General features: G+C 45.4%; 1 protein-coding gene and 1 non-coding gene across 2 annotated transcripts; both read right to left on the bottom strand.

Moving 5' to 3' along the window:
* Window positions 1-5183: 5183 nt before the first annotated feature.
* LOC115127676 (polyadenylate-binding protein 1A) lies at window positions 5184-12766 on the bottom strand. Its single transcript, XM_065027264.1, has 11 exons — window positions 11901-12766; window positions 11344-11537; window positions 11048-11163; window positions 10445-10582; window positions 10032-10134; window positions 9670-9903; window positions 8611-8974; window positions 8377-8490; window positions 6690-6914; window positions 5705-5928; window positions 5184-5592 (listed from the first exon to the last, which is right to left on the bottom strand). Exons 1-10 carry the CDS (start codon window positions 12091-12093, stop codon window positions 5711-5713), a joined length of 1899 nt encoding a protein of 632 aa, XP_064883336.1. The 5' UTR covers window positions 12094-12766; the 3' UTR covers window positions 5184-5592; window positions 5705-5710.
* On the bottom strand, window positions 6075-6157 carry LOC115127677 (small nucleolar RNA SNORD72). Its single transcript, XR_003863410.1, has one exon. It is a non-coding gene; the product is annotated as a small nucleolar RNA SNORD72 (small nucleolar RNA).
* Window positions 12767-15848: the final 3082 nt, after the last annotated feature.

Here is a 15848-nt window from a genome sequence, read left to right as displayed (position 1 = left end):
CCACCTTATAGCCCATTCAGATGATACTAAACCACCTTATAGCCCATTCAGATGATACTAAACCACCTTATAGCCCATTCAGATGATACTAAACCACTGTATAGCCCATTCAGATGATACTAAACCACCTTGTAGCACATTCAGATGATACTAAACCACCTTATAGCCCATTCAGATGATACTAAACCACCTTATAGCCCATTCAGATGGTACTAAACCACCTTATAGCCCATTCAGATGATACTAAACCACCTTATAGCCCATTCAGATGATACTAAACCACCTTATAGCCCATTCAGATGATACTAAACCACCTTATAGCCCATTCAGATGGTACTAAACCACCTTATAGCACATTCAGATGGTACTAAACCACCTTATAGCCCATTCAGATGATACTAAACCACCTTATAGCCCATTCAGATGATACTAAACCACCTTATAGCCCACTCAGATGATACTAAACCACCTTATAGCCCATTCAGATGATACTAAACCACCTTATAGCCCATTCAGATGATACTAAACCACTGATGATACTAAACCACCTTATAGCCCATTCAGATGGTACTAAACCACCTTATAGCCCATTCAGATGATACTAAACCACCTTATAGCCCATTCAGATGGTACTAAACCACCTTATAGCCCATTCAGATGGTACTAAACCACCCATTCAGAGCCCATTCAGATGATACTAAACCACCTTATAGCACATTCAGATGATACTAAACCACCTTATAGCCCATTCAGATGATACTAAACCACCTTATAGCCCATTCAGATGATACTAAACCACCTTATAGCCCATTCAGATGATACTAAACCACCTTATAGCACATTCAGATGAAACTAAACCACCTTATAGCCCATTCAGATGATACTAAACCACCTTATAGCCCATTCAGATGATACTAAACCACCTTATAGCCCATTCAGATGATACTAAACCACTGTATAGCCCATTCAGATGATACTAAACCACCTTGTAGCACATTCAGATGATACTAAACCACCTTATAGCCCATTCAGATGATACTAAACCACCTTATAGCCCATTCAGATGGTACTAAACCACCTTATAGCCCATTCAGATGATACTAAACCACCTTATAGCCCATTCAGATGATACTAAACCACCTTATAGCCCATTCAGATGATACTAAACCACCTTATAGCCCATTCAGATGGTACTAAACCACCTTATAGCACATTCAGATGGTACTAAACCACCTTATAGCCCATTCAGATGATACTAAACCACCTTATAGCCCATTCAGATGATACTAAACCACCTTATAGCCCATTCAGATGATACTAAACCACCTTATAGCCCATTCAGATGATACTAAACCACCTTATAGCCCATTCAGATGGTACTAAACCACCTTATAGCCCATTCAGATGATACTAAACCACCTTATAGCCCATTCAGATGGTACTAAACCACCTTATAGCCCATTCAGATGGTACTAAACCACCTTATAGCCCATTCAGATGATACTAAACCACTGTGTAGCCCATTCAGATGATACTAAACCACCTTATAGCCCATTCAGATGATACTAAACCACCTTATAGCCCATTCAGATGATACTAAACCACCTTATAGCCCATTCAGATGATACTAAACCACTGTATAGCCCATTCAGATGATACTAAACCACCTTGTAGCCCATTCAGATGATACTAAACCACCTTATAGTCCATTCAGATGATACTAAACCACCTTATAGTCCATTCAGATGATACTAAACCACTGTGTAGCCCATTCAGATGATACTAAACCACCTTATAGCCCATTCAGATGATACTAAACCACCTTATAGCCCATTCAGATGGTACTAAACCACCTTATAGCCCATTCAGATGATACTAAACCACCTTATAGCCCATTCAGATGATACTAAACCACCTTAGGCTAGTTGTCTAGTGATATTGGTGTCTAGCTGTAGGCTAGTTGTCTAGTGATATTGGTGTCTAGCTGTAGGCTAGTTGTCTAGTGATATTGATGTCTAGCTGTCGGCTAGTTGTCTAGTGATATTGGTGTCTAGCTGTAGGCTAGTTGTCTAGTGATATTGGTGTCTAGCTGTAGGCTAGTGATATTGGTGTCTAGCTGTAGGCTAGTGATATTGGTGTCTAGCTGTAGGCTAGTGATATTGGTGTCTGTAGCTGTAGGCTAGTGATATTGAGTGATATTGGTGTCTAGCTGTAGGCTAGTTGTCTAGTGATATTGGTGTCTAGCTGTAGGCTAGTTGTCTAGTGATATTGGTGTCTAGTGATATTGGTAGTGATATTGGTGTCTAGTTTGTCTAGTGATATTGGTGTCTAGGCTGATATTGGTGTCTAGCTGTAGTAGTTGTCTAGTGATATTGGTGTCTAGTGATATTGGTGTCTAGCTGTAGGCTAGTTGTCTAGTGATATTGGTGTCTAGTGATATTGGTGTCTAGCTGTAGGCTAGTTGTCTAGTGATATTTGTGTCTAGTGATATTGGTGTCTAGCTGTAGGCTAGTTGGCTAGTGATATTGGTGTCTAGCTGTAGGCTAGTTGTCTAGTGATATTTGTGTCTAGTGATATTGGTGTCTAGCTGTAGGCTAGTTGGCTAGTGATATTGGTGTCTAGCTGTAGGCTAGTTGTCTAGTGATATTGGTGTCTAGCTGTAGGCTAGTTGTCTAGTGATATTGGTGTCTAGCTGTAGGCTAGTTGTCTAGTGATATTGGTGTCTAGCTGTAGGCTAGTTGTCTAGTGATATTGGTGTCTAGCTGTAGGCTAGTTGTCTAGTGATATTGGTGTCTAGTGATATTGGTGTCTAGCTGTAGGTTAGTTGTCTAGTGATATTGGTGTCTAGTGATATTGGTGTCTAGCTGTAGGTTAGTTGTCTAGTGATATTGGTGTCTAGCTGTAGGCTAGTTGTCTAGTGATATTGGTGTCTAGCTGTAGGCTAGTTGTCTAGTGATATTGATGTCTAGCTGTAGGCTAGTTGTCTAGTGATATTGATGTCTAGCTGTAGGCTAGTTGTCTAGTGATATTGGTGTCTAGCTGTAGGCTAGTTGTCTAGTGATATTGGTGTCTAGCTGTAGGCTAGTTGTCTAGTGATATTGGTGTCTAGCTGTAGGCTAGTTGTCTAGTGATATTGGTGTCTAGCTGTAGGCTAGTTGTCCAGTGATATTGGTGTCTAGTGATATTGGTGTCTAGCTGTAGGCTAGTTGTCTAGTGATATTGGTGTCTAGCTGTAGGCTAGTGATATTGGTGTCTAGCTGTAGGCTAGTTGTCTAGTGATATTTGTGTCTAGTGATATTGGTGTCTAGCTGTAGGCTAGTGATATTGGTGTCTAGCTGTAGGCTAGTGATATTGGTGTCTAGCTGTAGGCTAGTTGTCTAGTGATATTGGTGTCTAGCTGTAGGCTAGTTGTCTAGTGATATTGGTGTCTAGCTGTAGGCTAGTTGTCTAGTGATATTGGTGTCTAGCTGTAGGCTAGTTGTCTAGTGATATTGGTGTCTAGCTGTAGGCTAGTTGTCTAGCTGTATTGGTGTCTAGTGTGTCTAGTGATATTGGTGTCTAGCTTGATATTGGTGTCTAGTGTCTAGTGATATTGGTGTCTAGCTGTAGGCTAGTTGTCTAGTGATATTGGTGTCTAGCTGTAGGCTAGTTGTCTAGTGATATTGGTGTCTAGCTGTAGGCTAGTTGTCTAGTGATATTGGTGTCTAGCTGTAGGCTAGTGATATTGGTGTCTAGTGATATTGGTGTCTAGCTGTAGGCTAGTTGTCTAGTGATATTGGTGTCTAGCTGTAGGCTAGTTGTCTAGTGATATTGGTGTCTAGCTGTAGGCTAGTGATATTGGTGTCTAGCTGTAGGCTAGTTGTCTAGTGATATTGGTGTCTAGCTGTAGGCTAGTTGTCTAGTGATATTGGTGTCTAGCTGTAGGCTAGTTGTCTAGTGATATTGGTGTCTAGCTGTAGGCTAGTTGTCTAGTGATATTGGTGTCTAGCTGTAGGCTAGTTGTCTAATGATATTGGTGTCTAGTGATATTGGTGTCTAGTGATATTGGTGTCTAGCTGTAGGCTAGTTGTCTAGTGATATTGGTGTCTAGCTGTAGGCTAGTTGTCTAGTGATATTGGTGTCTAGCTGTAGGCTAGTGATATTGGTGTCTAGCTGTAGGCTAGTTGTCTAGTGATATTGGTGTCTAGCTGTAGGCTAGTTGTCTAGTGATATTGGTGTCTAGCTTGGTGTCTAGGCTAGTGATATTGGTGTCTAGTGATATTGGTGTCTAGCTGTAGGCTAGTTGTCTAGTGATATTGGTGTCTAGCTGTAGGCTAGTTGGCTAGTGATATTGGTGTCTAGTGATATTGGTGTCTAGCTGTAGGTTAGTTGTCTAGTGATATTGGTGTCTAGCTGTAGGCTAGTTGTCTAGTGATATTGGTGTCTAGCTGTAGGCTAGTTGTCTAGTGATATTGGTGTCTAGCCGTCAGATTGGACAGGTTGACCAGTCATTCAGAGTACTGGAGGGTCACAGGTGTCAGATCACTGGTTGACCAGTCATTCAGAGTACTGGAGGGTCAAAGATGTTAGACCACTGGTTGACCAGTCATTCAGAGTACTGGAGGGTCACAGATGTCAGATCACTGGTTGACCAGTCACACCTGCCTTTAACATTGCTGGTCACCTCAGAAGAAAACTCTCATTAGTTTACAAAGAGAGACCATATTTGGGAGGTTGTAAAGTAAACTGGTGATCAGCTGGAGCTGTACCTCACACGAGTCACCTCCATTATTACTGTAACCTACAGCGCCACCTAGTGGCAGACCACAGCTCCTGCTACTCCAAGCACACACACGAGTCACCTCCATTATTACTGTAACCTACAGCGCCACCTAGTGGCAGACCACAGCTCCTGCTACTCCAAGTACACACGAGTCACCTCCATTATCACTGTAAACTACAGCGCCACCTAGTGGCAGACCACAGCTCCTGCTACACCACACTAGTTCTCTGTAGCACCCATCATCTCAACAGTACAGGTCAGCGTTTCCATTAGCAACTACAGTGCACTAAAAAGTGTGTGTGGGGGGGGCTCATCATCGTAATAATCCTGCCTTTTGGACTGACTATAATGCGAATGCCATCTACAAAAGAGGTTATAGGATGAACCTTCGTGCACCAGCTCAAAAAGGAAAAGACGGCCATTTTAAAGTGTTTGATATCTTTAATTTAGCCGTTTACAATCCAAATGACAAAGTACTCAGCTATCTCATCTCCGAAACACAACAGCTGATATTCTGAGTATTGATACTGGAAGAGGAAATAAAAAAACAATGGAATGTTTTTCTTTTTATGGTCACATTTGTCAAACATGTTTTTCAATAATTAAGATTTAAGTTTTTTTTGCTATTTTTGTTTTTGTTTTTGTTTTGTTTGTCCACTTTACTGGCTTAATCTTCTCTAGACCCGGCAGATATTGTATTCATTTTTTTTGTAAAGAAAAACTTTATTCATTTTTTACAATGTTTTCAGAGTTTTCAAAGGTTTTTTTTTTCCATGTTTAAATTTTTTCTACCATTTTCTTCGGTGAAGCAAGTTAAAGGATTACCGTCTCTGAAACAAACAAACAAACGTTAAACATTAGTAGCATGACAACGTCGATGTAACACTTTAAAAAAAAAAAACTGATTAAATAATACATTTACAGTTTAAATATAGTTGTTACCGGTTCTTAGCTGGGGACTCCGGCGGGGTTGGAGGGCTTCTGGGCGGACTCCTTGGCCTGGTGAGCCTGCAGCACAGCCACAGCCTCGTCCACCTTGGAACGGAGAGACTCGGGAGACTCCAGCATGTGGAGCAACTCGGAGTTGTCTATCTCCAACAGCATGCCGGTGATCTTTCCAGCCAGACTGGGGTGCATGTTTTGGATGAGAGGGAACAGACGCTCGCCTGGAGAATGAGGAGGGGGGGAAGAGAGAGACAGAGAGAATTCAGCATCAGTAAAGGACCCAGAAAAAGGCTCGGCAGCCATTGAGGGCCAGCAGTCAGAACAACAGATGCTACTTCTTCAGTGGTTCATGACTGACAGGTCGGGCTCTTTGTCTCAGTTTAAAAATAAATAAGAATCACTGAAAGTCATAAGTTCAGACATTTTTACAGAATACATCATTGACAAAGAGCACATAAAAATGTTGATTAGTCGTTTTGAAAAAGAAGAAGCTGCAAACGGTGTGTAGCTTTTTGGGCGACCAGACCAGATTCACATAGAAATGGGCGTTATAGATCTGTCATTCTCAGTGAAAGCAAGTCTAAGAAGAGGTAGATATGATCTATGTCGCTATTTCTATACTTCCTGTTAAGTTTTTTTGTGCACCAGCTTCAAATAACTGAAAAGACAATATTTTATGATTGAAAAGACATTTAACAGCAGTTTTAGACGGAACAATGATTCTCTACACAATGACTGATTATTTTATCACATAAAACCAAAGTTAACCAAAATATTTTGAATTTTAGCAACCGGGAAATGGCCAGGAGAAATCAACAGGCGAAAATCAGCCAATCCACAACGCCGCCGGGTTAAGCAACATTATGAAACTATCATTCCACTATTACTACAGATATATTACGGACATCTTCCTGACCTTCCAATGCAGAGGAAAGCACCTTTAACTGAAGGAGACGGGAAGGTCAGTAAAAAAGAGACTCACCCAACATCTGCTTCTGTTCCTGAGGAGGAGCAGCCGCCAGCATGGAGGCCGTCAGAGGCTCCTGTCCCTGGACGTGGACAGCCGGCTGCTGCATGGGCACCTGGGGCTGGCTGGCCATGTGCTGCTGGGGGTTCCTCACGCCTGCTGCATACTTGTACTGAGGCATCCTCACCGGGGCTGCAGCAGCCGCCGCACCGGCAGGACGCTGGCCCAGGGCCTGGGTGGCTGGAGAGGAGGAAAGAGGAGGGGAGAGGAAAAGGAGGGGAGAGGAAAGAGAGGGGAGAGGAAGAGGGGAGAGGAGGAAGAGGACAGAGAGGAGGGGAGAGGAAAGGAGAGAGAGGGGAGAGGAAAGGAGAGAGAGGGGAGAGGAAAGGAGAGAGAGGGGAGAGGAAAGGAGAGAGAGGGGAGAGGAAAGGAGAGAGAGGGGAGAGGAAAGGAGAGAGAAGAGGGGAGAGGAGGAAGAAGTCGGTCAACATCCAAGAGACAGATTCATATATTTCGAGACGTGGTGAGCGTACAAAACATTAAGAACACGTTCCTAATATTGAGTTGCACCCCCCCCATAACAGCCTCAATTCTTCGGGACATGTACTCTACAAGATGTTGAAAGCGTTCCCACAGTTGTGTCAAGTTGGCTGGATGTCCTTTGGGTGGTGGACCATTCTTGATACACACGGGATACTGTTGAGTCTGAAAAACCCAGCAGCGTTGCAGTTCTTGACAAACCGGGGCGCCTGGCACCTACTACCAGACCCCCGTTCAAAGGCACCTACTACCACACCCCCGTTCAAAGGCACCAACTACCACACCCCCGTTCAAAGGCACCAACTACCACACCCCCGTTCAAAGGCACCTCCTACCATACCCCCGTTCAAAGGCACCTACTACCACACCCCCGTTCAAAGGCACCAACTACCACACCCCGTTCAAAGGCACCAACTACCACACCCCGTTCAAAGGCACCTCCTACCATACCCCGTTCAAAGGCACCTCCTACCACACCCCGTTCAAAGGCACCTACTACCACATCCCCGTTCAAAGGCACCTACTACCACACCCCGTTCAAAGGCACCTACTACCACACCCCCCGTTCAAAGGCACCTACTACCATACCCCGTTCAAAGGCACCTATACTACCATACCCCCGTTCAAAGGCTCCTACTACCATACCCCCGTTCAAAGGCACCCATACTACCATACCCCCGTTCAAAGGCACCTACTACCAGACCATACTACCACCTACTACCATACTCACCCATCCTCTGGGTTAACCAGGTAAACTCACCCATCCTCTGGGTTAACCAGGTAAACTCACCCATCCTCTGGGTTAACCAGGTAAACTCACCCATCCTCTGGGTTAACCAGGTAAACTCACCCATCCTCTGGGTTAACCAGGTAAACTCACCCATCCTCTGGGTTAACCAGGTAAACTCACCCATCCTCTGGGTTAACCAGGTAAACTCACCCATCCTCCGGGTTAACCAGGTAAACTCACCCATCCTCCGGGTTAACCAGGTAAACTCACCCATTCTCCGGGTTAACCAGGTAAACTCACCCATTCTCTGGGTTCACCAGGTAAACTCACCCATTCTCTGGGTTCACCAGGTAAACTCACCCATTCTCTGGGTTAACTCACCCACTCTCTGGGTTAACTCACCCACTCTCTGGGTTAACCGGGTAAACTCACCCATTCTCTGGCCGGCCATCATGCGTGGCACCTGGGAGGACGAGGGCCTCATGGCGCCGAAGGTCTGCGGCCTAGGGGCGGACGGGCGCATGGCGTTGGGCATGTTCTGGAAGTCTGAAAGCAGAACGGACAAATTAAAACAAACCACTTCCTGGATGGAGCTATAGGGTTCTAGTCTGGAGTGAAACTGTTGACTAAAATAAAAAATGTCTAAATAATAAATGTCATTATTACGTTGTGGTCTGACGCCCTGGGTGGCCCAGCGTGGGCCCGGTCTCAGCTGAGCCAGCTGATTGGTGGAGTAGTAGGCAGCGCGGTTCTGAGTCTGGGGGATGGCAGCCATGAAGTACCCAGAGGGAGGGGCAGGCTGGTAGGGGTTGAGGACTGGGTTGGGTACGGGCCGGACGGTGGCCATCCTCTGCATGTACTGGTTGGTGAGGTGAGCCTGGCGCTCCTCTTTCCTCTGGGCCAGCGCCACGTACAGAGGCTTGGTGGCCACGATGCGCCCGTTCATCTCCGTCACGGCCTTGGTGGCCTCCTCCGGGGAGGAGAAGCACACGAAGCCGAAGCCCTTGCTGCGACCACCTTCCATCATCACCTAGAGAGAGAGGCACATTAAATAAAAAGGGGTTTCTGAACCAGAAAGACAGGGGCCTATAGACCACACCGCTATATAGAGACAGGCAACAAGCGTACCACCACACTACAGTAATGGCTCAGAGGGTGATGTTGACTTAGGAAGGTTGTAGGAAGGTGTAGAAGGTTGTAGGAAGGTGTAGAAGGGTATAGATGGGTGTAGGTTGTAGGAAGGTGTAGAAGGTTGTAGGAAGGTGTAGAAGGTTGTAGGAAGGTGTAGAAGGGTATAGATGGGTGTAGGAAGGTGTAGAAGGTTGTAGGAAGGTGTAGAAGGTTGTGGGGAGGTGTAGGAAGGTGTAGAAGTGTGTAGAAAGGTTGTAGGAAGGTGTAGAAGGTTGTAGGAAGGTGTAGAAAGGTTGTAGGAATGTGTAGAAGGTTGTAGGAAGGTGTAGAAGGTTGTAGGAAGGTGTAGAAGGTTGTAGGAAGGTTGTAGAAGGTTGTAGAAGGTTGTAGAAAGGTGTAGAAAGGTTGTAGAAGGTTGTAGGAATGTGTAGAAGGTTGTAGGAAGGTGTAGAAAGGTTGTAGAAGGGTTGTAGAAGGTTGTAGGAAGGTGTAGAAGGTTGTAGGAAGGTGTAGGAAGGTGTAGAAGGTTGTAGGAAGGTGTAGAAGGTTGTAGGAAGGTGTAGGAAGGTTGTAGGAAGGTTGTAGGAAGGTTACCTTGGCGCTGGTGATGGTACCGAAAGGAGAGAACTCCTTCCTCAGCCGCTCGTCGTCGAGGCCATCGTCCAGATTCTTGACGTACAGGTTGACCCCCTGGTAGCGCGTCATACGGTCCTGCTTCATCTGCTCAAACTTGCGTTTCAACTCCGTCTGGCGCTCTCCCTTCTTCTGGGCTCGGCCCACGTAGACCTGGCGGCCGTTAAAATCCTTCCCGTTCATCTCGTCTACAGCCTGAGAACGTGACGGATACAGGCGGTCCCGTTGAGGTCAAACATCCCCGTCGTTTACAGGACGGACACGTAGCTCTATTCAACGTCCAGACAATAAGCGATAATAAGGAAATGTACGGTACAACTCACCCTCTGAGCATCCTCGTGCCTCTCAAAGCTGACGAAGCCGAACCCTCGGGACTTCCCGCTGTCGTCCGTCATCACCCTGATGCTCAGGGCCGGTCCTGGAACAGTAGAACCCAACACAAAAACGACATCAAATTCTAACTCTACGGAACCCACATTTACTACACGAGGAACAAAATCGACAATCTGGGCTAGATTCCATTATAGTGCCGTGACAAAACGTTTAGTTATTGGACATTAAATCAGGTAGGTCCCTGCCTCCTCACTTGGTGCCGTTTGCTTCCGAATGAACCCCCGGGTGTGGAACAACAGCACGTGGACCCCCCGGGTGTGGAACAACAGCACGCGGACCCCCCGGGTGTGGAACAACAGCACGTGGACCCCCCCCGGGTGTGGAACGTGGAAGACACTTACCATATTTCCCAAACAGCTCCCTGAGCTTCTCGTCGTCCATGTCCTCGCCGAAGTTCTTGATGTACACGTTGGTGAACTCTCTGGCTCTGGCTCCAAGCTCAGCCTCGCGCTCTTTGCGGGATTTGAAGCGTCCGACGAACCTATTGTATGTTAATAAAATGATAGTGTGAGTTGAATAGTGTGTTGAAAGGGCTACCTGTTCTGTAGAGTTGGAGAGGGTGAGCTTGGTAGCGTTTGTTACCACCATTTTGACTAAACCGCCCAGGGAAAAGAGGATTGAGTTTGATAAGGCTGTGAGTAGAGAAGCACAAGGCTACAGAGCAACAGTTCTATATTAGTTGACACAAAAAACAAAAACCTTGAGTTAGTAAGATTAAAGTTAGAACTCACACGAAAAAAAAAATCATGCTTTGAAAATCAAACCATTCTTTTGAATCCAGTTGAAATTGAAAACCAGTTCACGTTTACAACTCAAGTCACATTTCTGTACGGTTTGAGTTGCATTTTTAACTCTGTAGACAGCTGACTATCCCCCCCCCCCCCCCCTTCCACCCCCATCTATTATTGATTAGGTCTCTAAGTTCACGAGGACTGATCACACTTACACTTTTCTGTCATTGAGCAGCATGCCGTTCATTTTCTCAATGGCTCTTTCAGCCGCCTCCTGGGTCTCAAAATGCACAAAGCCATAGCCTTTTGAGCCATTCTCATCACAAACCACCTGGGAGAAGAAACATCGGAGAGCACAGGCAGTGGGTTTTAAAAAACATCATGCGCACCAAAACAACAGACTCAAAATTCAACACACATTTCAACCAACACTGGGGGGGAGGGGAGAGGGGGTTGAACAACACAGCACATGGAAGCCACACACAGCCAGAAAGCGTCTCTCTCGTCCTACCTTGCACGATAGGATGTTTCCGAACGCCGAGAAGGTGTCATAGAGGGCCTTGTTGTCAATGGACTTGTCCAGGTTCTTGATGAAGATGTTGCCCACCCCACTCTTCCTCAGGGAAGGGTCACGCTGAGACCACATGATACGCAGAGGTCTCCCTTTGATGACGTCGAAGTTCATGGTGTCCAGGGCACGTTCAGCTAGAAACACATATCGGGAGCCGTACCATTAGAATGCGGTTGAAGGAAACCGCGCCATTGCAGACCATATGCGGCCGATACTCCCAATTTAATTATTAACCCTACAGCAAATTAGGACAGTGAAAAACTCGTTGGCCTACATAGCTTGCTGAACTGAAATCATGTTAATCAAATGTTGACGCGTGATTATGTACTTAGACCTAATGTTATTCATCACACCGGATTGACATTTTTTTTGGTGCAACGTGAACGTGTGAGCCACGTCATGTTATATATATTTTTTTACTGGTGATTCCATTACCATGACGATTAAATACGATGTATTATTATTTTTTTTAAATAAAATAAATCATCAATATTTACCATCGGCTGGTTGTTGAAAGTTAACGTAGGCATATCCGAGGGATCGACGAGTGATCATGTCCCTGCAGACTCGAATGGAGAGGATAGGCCCGGCGGGGCTGAACTTCTCGTACAGCATGGCCTCGGTGATATCCTGGTGCAGGTCGCCCACGTAGAGGGAGGCCATCGGGTAACTGGGGGCGCTTGGATTCATGTCTACCGGATCGGGTTTTTTTTTTTTTTTTTATAATACGGGAGGGTAATAAACACGTTACGTTGTCAGGTTAACGTCTGTGAAATAGTGTCTTATGACACCGAAGATTTGCTGCTTGCTAAAAAAATAAAATAAAAAATGTTTTGGACGTTAACTTACTTCGCACTTAGGCCCCAAAAAAAGCAATGCGGGCCGGCTGGCTAATTCTGCTACCTGGTGTCTAGCGAGCTAACGTTACCTTCGGGAGGAAATAAATTACCAAAAAAGTTACTAGTAGCTACAATATTTCTTAAACTACGACTAGTTAACGTTACAATAATAACAGATGCGATATCGACAACAAAAAAAAATCCCCTGCTACGTTAGCTTCTAGCTAATAAAAAAATAATAATAAAATGTCTCGGTTAACTATTAAAATGAAATCACCCCACGCCTTTCCAGCAATGTTATCAAATGGAACAAAATGACCTTCTCTTCCGAAATCTCGTCCTATTTTCGACGGGTTACTTGTTAGTCCTGCTTCACCGAGTTTTTCTTTTTCTTACAAAAAAATAATCTTCCCTTGTGTTTATTTATTTTATATATTTTTTTTGTGTTTTTTTTTTGATAATAAAATGTGTGCCGAGGCTCCGGAACACACTCTAGCGTAGCTACGCAGAAGGGAATGAACATGTGGTCATGTGCTGTTGAACCCCCTTAAAACACAGATCTCGCAGATTCTCTCGTTGGTTTGCGTCATCTGATCCTATCAACGCGAGATCTTATTAATCAAAGACCTCTTTGATCAATACACGTAATTGTTTTCTTCTTCAATTCTACCAAATAATATTCCTTGATTTGACCGCTTATTGCTGCTCTCAAATTTCTGGTATTAGCAAATGCAACACAGCCATTGGTCTTTGAGGTAAAACAAGTTCACGCATGGTTGTAATATCTATAACAGGGGGGAAATAACGGGTGGAAGCAGCATTCACTGGTTCCTGTCTTCAGGTTCAAGACACAGACAGTAAACTCATATGAGCAGGGTGGCTGGTGGATGCCCACATTTTCTTCCCGAAAATAATGACGATAATACATAGAAAACGCATGTAATGTTATAACACACAAATACGTTGTTTTGCATGTGGGTTTTTGGATTGAACTGAGTGGCAACCCGCCAACGTGGCTGGTGATAATATACATTCTATCAGTCAATGCCAAACTCTACCAGCATTCGGCTGGTGTTAATTTCCCTCCCCGCTGATGAGGGTGTCCGTCTGGTAAATGTGCAGATGCTGTACTTTTGAGTCATAAAGACAATTTGCAGTATGCGTGCAGTAGCTGTTTTAGCTAATATTTATTTTTATAACTAACCCAAGATAGACCAAAGCTTGTCGTTCCAAATGGGAGCAAAATTAATCATAGTGGGGCAGAACCAAGCAAGGAGGTGGGCAGAGCCAAGCAAGAGCCATTCAATTCTATTGGTGCGTTCAAGCATTCATTTGCATGTTTCCGTTAGGGAACGCCTACTCGGTGAAGTGCGCATGTGTAAAAACCTCATTTCTCGTTTGCATTCCTAAACAACACCATTCATCAACAACAACAAAACGTTGGCAAAGGTTAAAGTCTACAAAACGCAGTCCCACTCTGTTTGATATTGATTCTAGTTTTGGAAACTGAAAACTGAATGGAGTTCAAATGTTTCATAGATGAGAAAATGAGCAGAATGTTGACATAAATTAATTTCGTTCCTTCTTCTCCCACTGCTGACCACTGGACTTCCTCTCATTACCATATTTGGTAGTGAGTGGAACACGCCAACCAGATCCTTCACATTGAAACTTCTGGCAAAATATATGGCTCATTGTTCTGTGGTTTTAGTTGTAATGGTTTTTTTTCTCCCCACTGTACACCTTCAGTCTGCTCTTTCCTCTCACAACCACCAGGGGAAGCAGTCAGTAGGAGAACACAATCGAAAACATTAACCACGCCTGTCTGAGCCCAAACCTGGGCCTGCTTCAGTGTATTTCTGTGGCGGTGAAAACTGTGATTTGAACCTCAAATGAGTCCGTAGCCTGGTGTATTTAGGACAAAACTCTGTCTACCTGGGCCTGCTTCAGTGTATTTCTGAGCCCAAACCTGGGCCTGCTTCAGTGTATTTCTGAGCCCAAACCTGGGCCTGCTTCAGTGTATTTCTGTGGCGGTGAAAACTGTGATTTGAACCTCAAATGAGTCCGTAGCCTGGTGTATTTAGGACAAAACTCTGTCTACCTGGGCCTGCTTCAGTGTATTTCTGTGGCGGTGAAAACTGTGATTTGAACCTCAAATGAGTCCGTAGCCTGGTGTATTTAGGACAAAACTCTGTCTACCTGGGCCTGCTTCAGTGTATTTCTGTGGCGGTGAAAACTGTGATTTGAACCTCAAATGAGTCCGTAGCCTGGTGTATTTAGGACAAAACTCTGTCTAGAATACCTGCCCCTGTCCCCCCCCTAAATCCTCATCCTGAATATATCAGACCACAAACCCAGGTGTGTATGCTAACCACATGTACGACTCCTGCTGTGGTGCATTGGGGTCACAATTGTTTTCAGTCTCTCCTGATAGACGGGTTTCGGTTCCGGGTGTTGAAATGACTATTGTTTTACCCCAAGTGGGAGGTGTGGCTGGGTTCAGGATCTATACATATGTTAATTCAACCCCAGAGCTTCTCTCACACGTCTCCAGTCTCACTGATAAGGAGTGGTCATGTCAACAATAGTCTGTTTTCACTCTCGGTATGCATGAGCGGAATGTAACAAGGTTTCTGAGGTCCTGGCTGTGAATATCATGCATTCCACCGAGGACCAATGGGAGGGTTCTAACGAGACACTGAGGAGCCAATGGGAGGGGTTCTAATGAGACACTGAGGAGCCAATGGGAGGGGTTCTAATGAGACACTGAGGAGCCAATGGGAGGGGTTCTAATGAGACACTGAGGAGCCAATGGGAGGGGTTCTAATGAGACACTGAGGAGCCAATGGGAGGGTTCTAATGAGACACTGAGGAGCCAATGGGAGGGTTCTAATGAGACACTGAGGAGCCAATGGGAGGGGTTCTAATGAGACACTGAGGAGGCAATGCGAGGGTTCTAATGAGACACTGAGGAGCCAATGGGAGGGGTTCTAATGAGACACTGAGGAGCCAATGGGAGGGGTTCTAATGAGACACTGAGGAGCCAATGGGAGGGGTTCTAACGAGACACTGAGGAGCCAATGGGAGGGGTTCTAACGGGACACCGAGGAGCCAATGGGAGGGGTTCTAATGAGACACTGAGGAGCCAATGGGAGGGTTCTAATGAGACACTGAGGAGCCAATGGGAGGGGTTCTAATGAGACACTGAGGAGCCAATGGGAGGGTTCTAAAGCTGTGGGTTTAATGACCAACACTGAGTAACGGCTCTCAAGCTGTGGGTTAAATGACCAACACTGAGTAATGGCCCTCAAGCTGTGGGTTAAATGACCAACACTGAGTAATGGCCCTCAAGCTGTGGGTTAAATGACCAACACTGAGTAAGGGGGGGGAGACTACCACTAGACTACCTGCCTCCCCCTCTAACCACTAGACTACCTGCCTCCCCCCTCTAACCACTAGACTACCCTGCCTCCCCCCTCTAACCACTAGACTACCCTGCCTCCCCCTCTAACCACTAGACTACCTGCCTCCCCCTCTAACCACTAGACTACCTGCCTCCCCCTCTAACCACTAGACTACCTGCCTCCCCCTCTAACCACTAGACTA

This window comes from Oncorhynchus nerka, linkage group LG14, assembly GCF_034236695.1.
Source record: "Oncorhynchus nerka isolate Pitt River linkage group LG14, Oner_Uvic_2.0, whole genome shotgun sequence".
NCBI lineage: Eukaryota > Metazoa > Chordata > Actinopteri > Salmoniformes > Salmonidae > Oncorhynchus > Oncorhynchus nerka.
The sequence above is the reverse complement of the archived record's forward strand: the minus strand, read 5'-3'. Positions and strand labels throughout refer to the sequence as shown.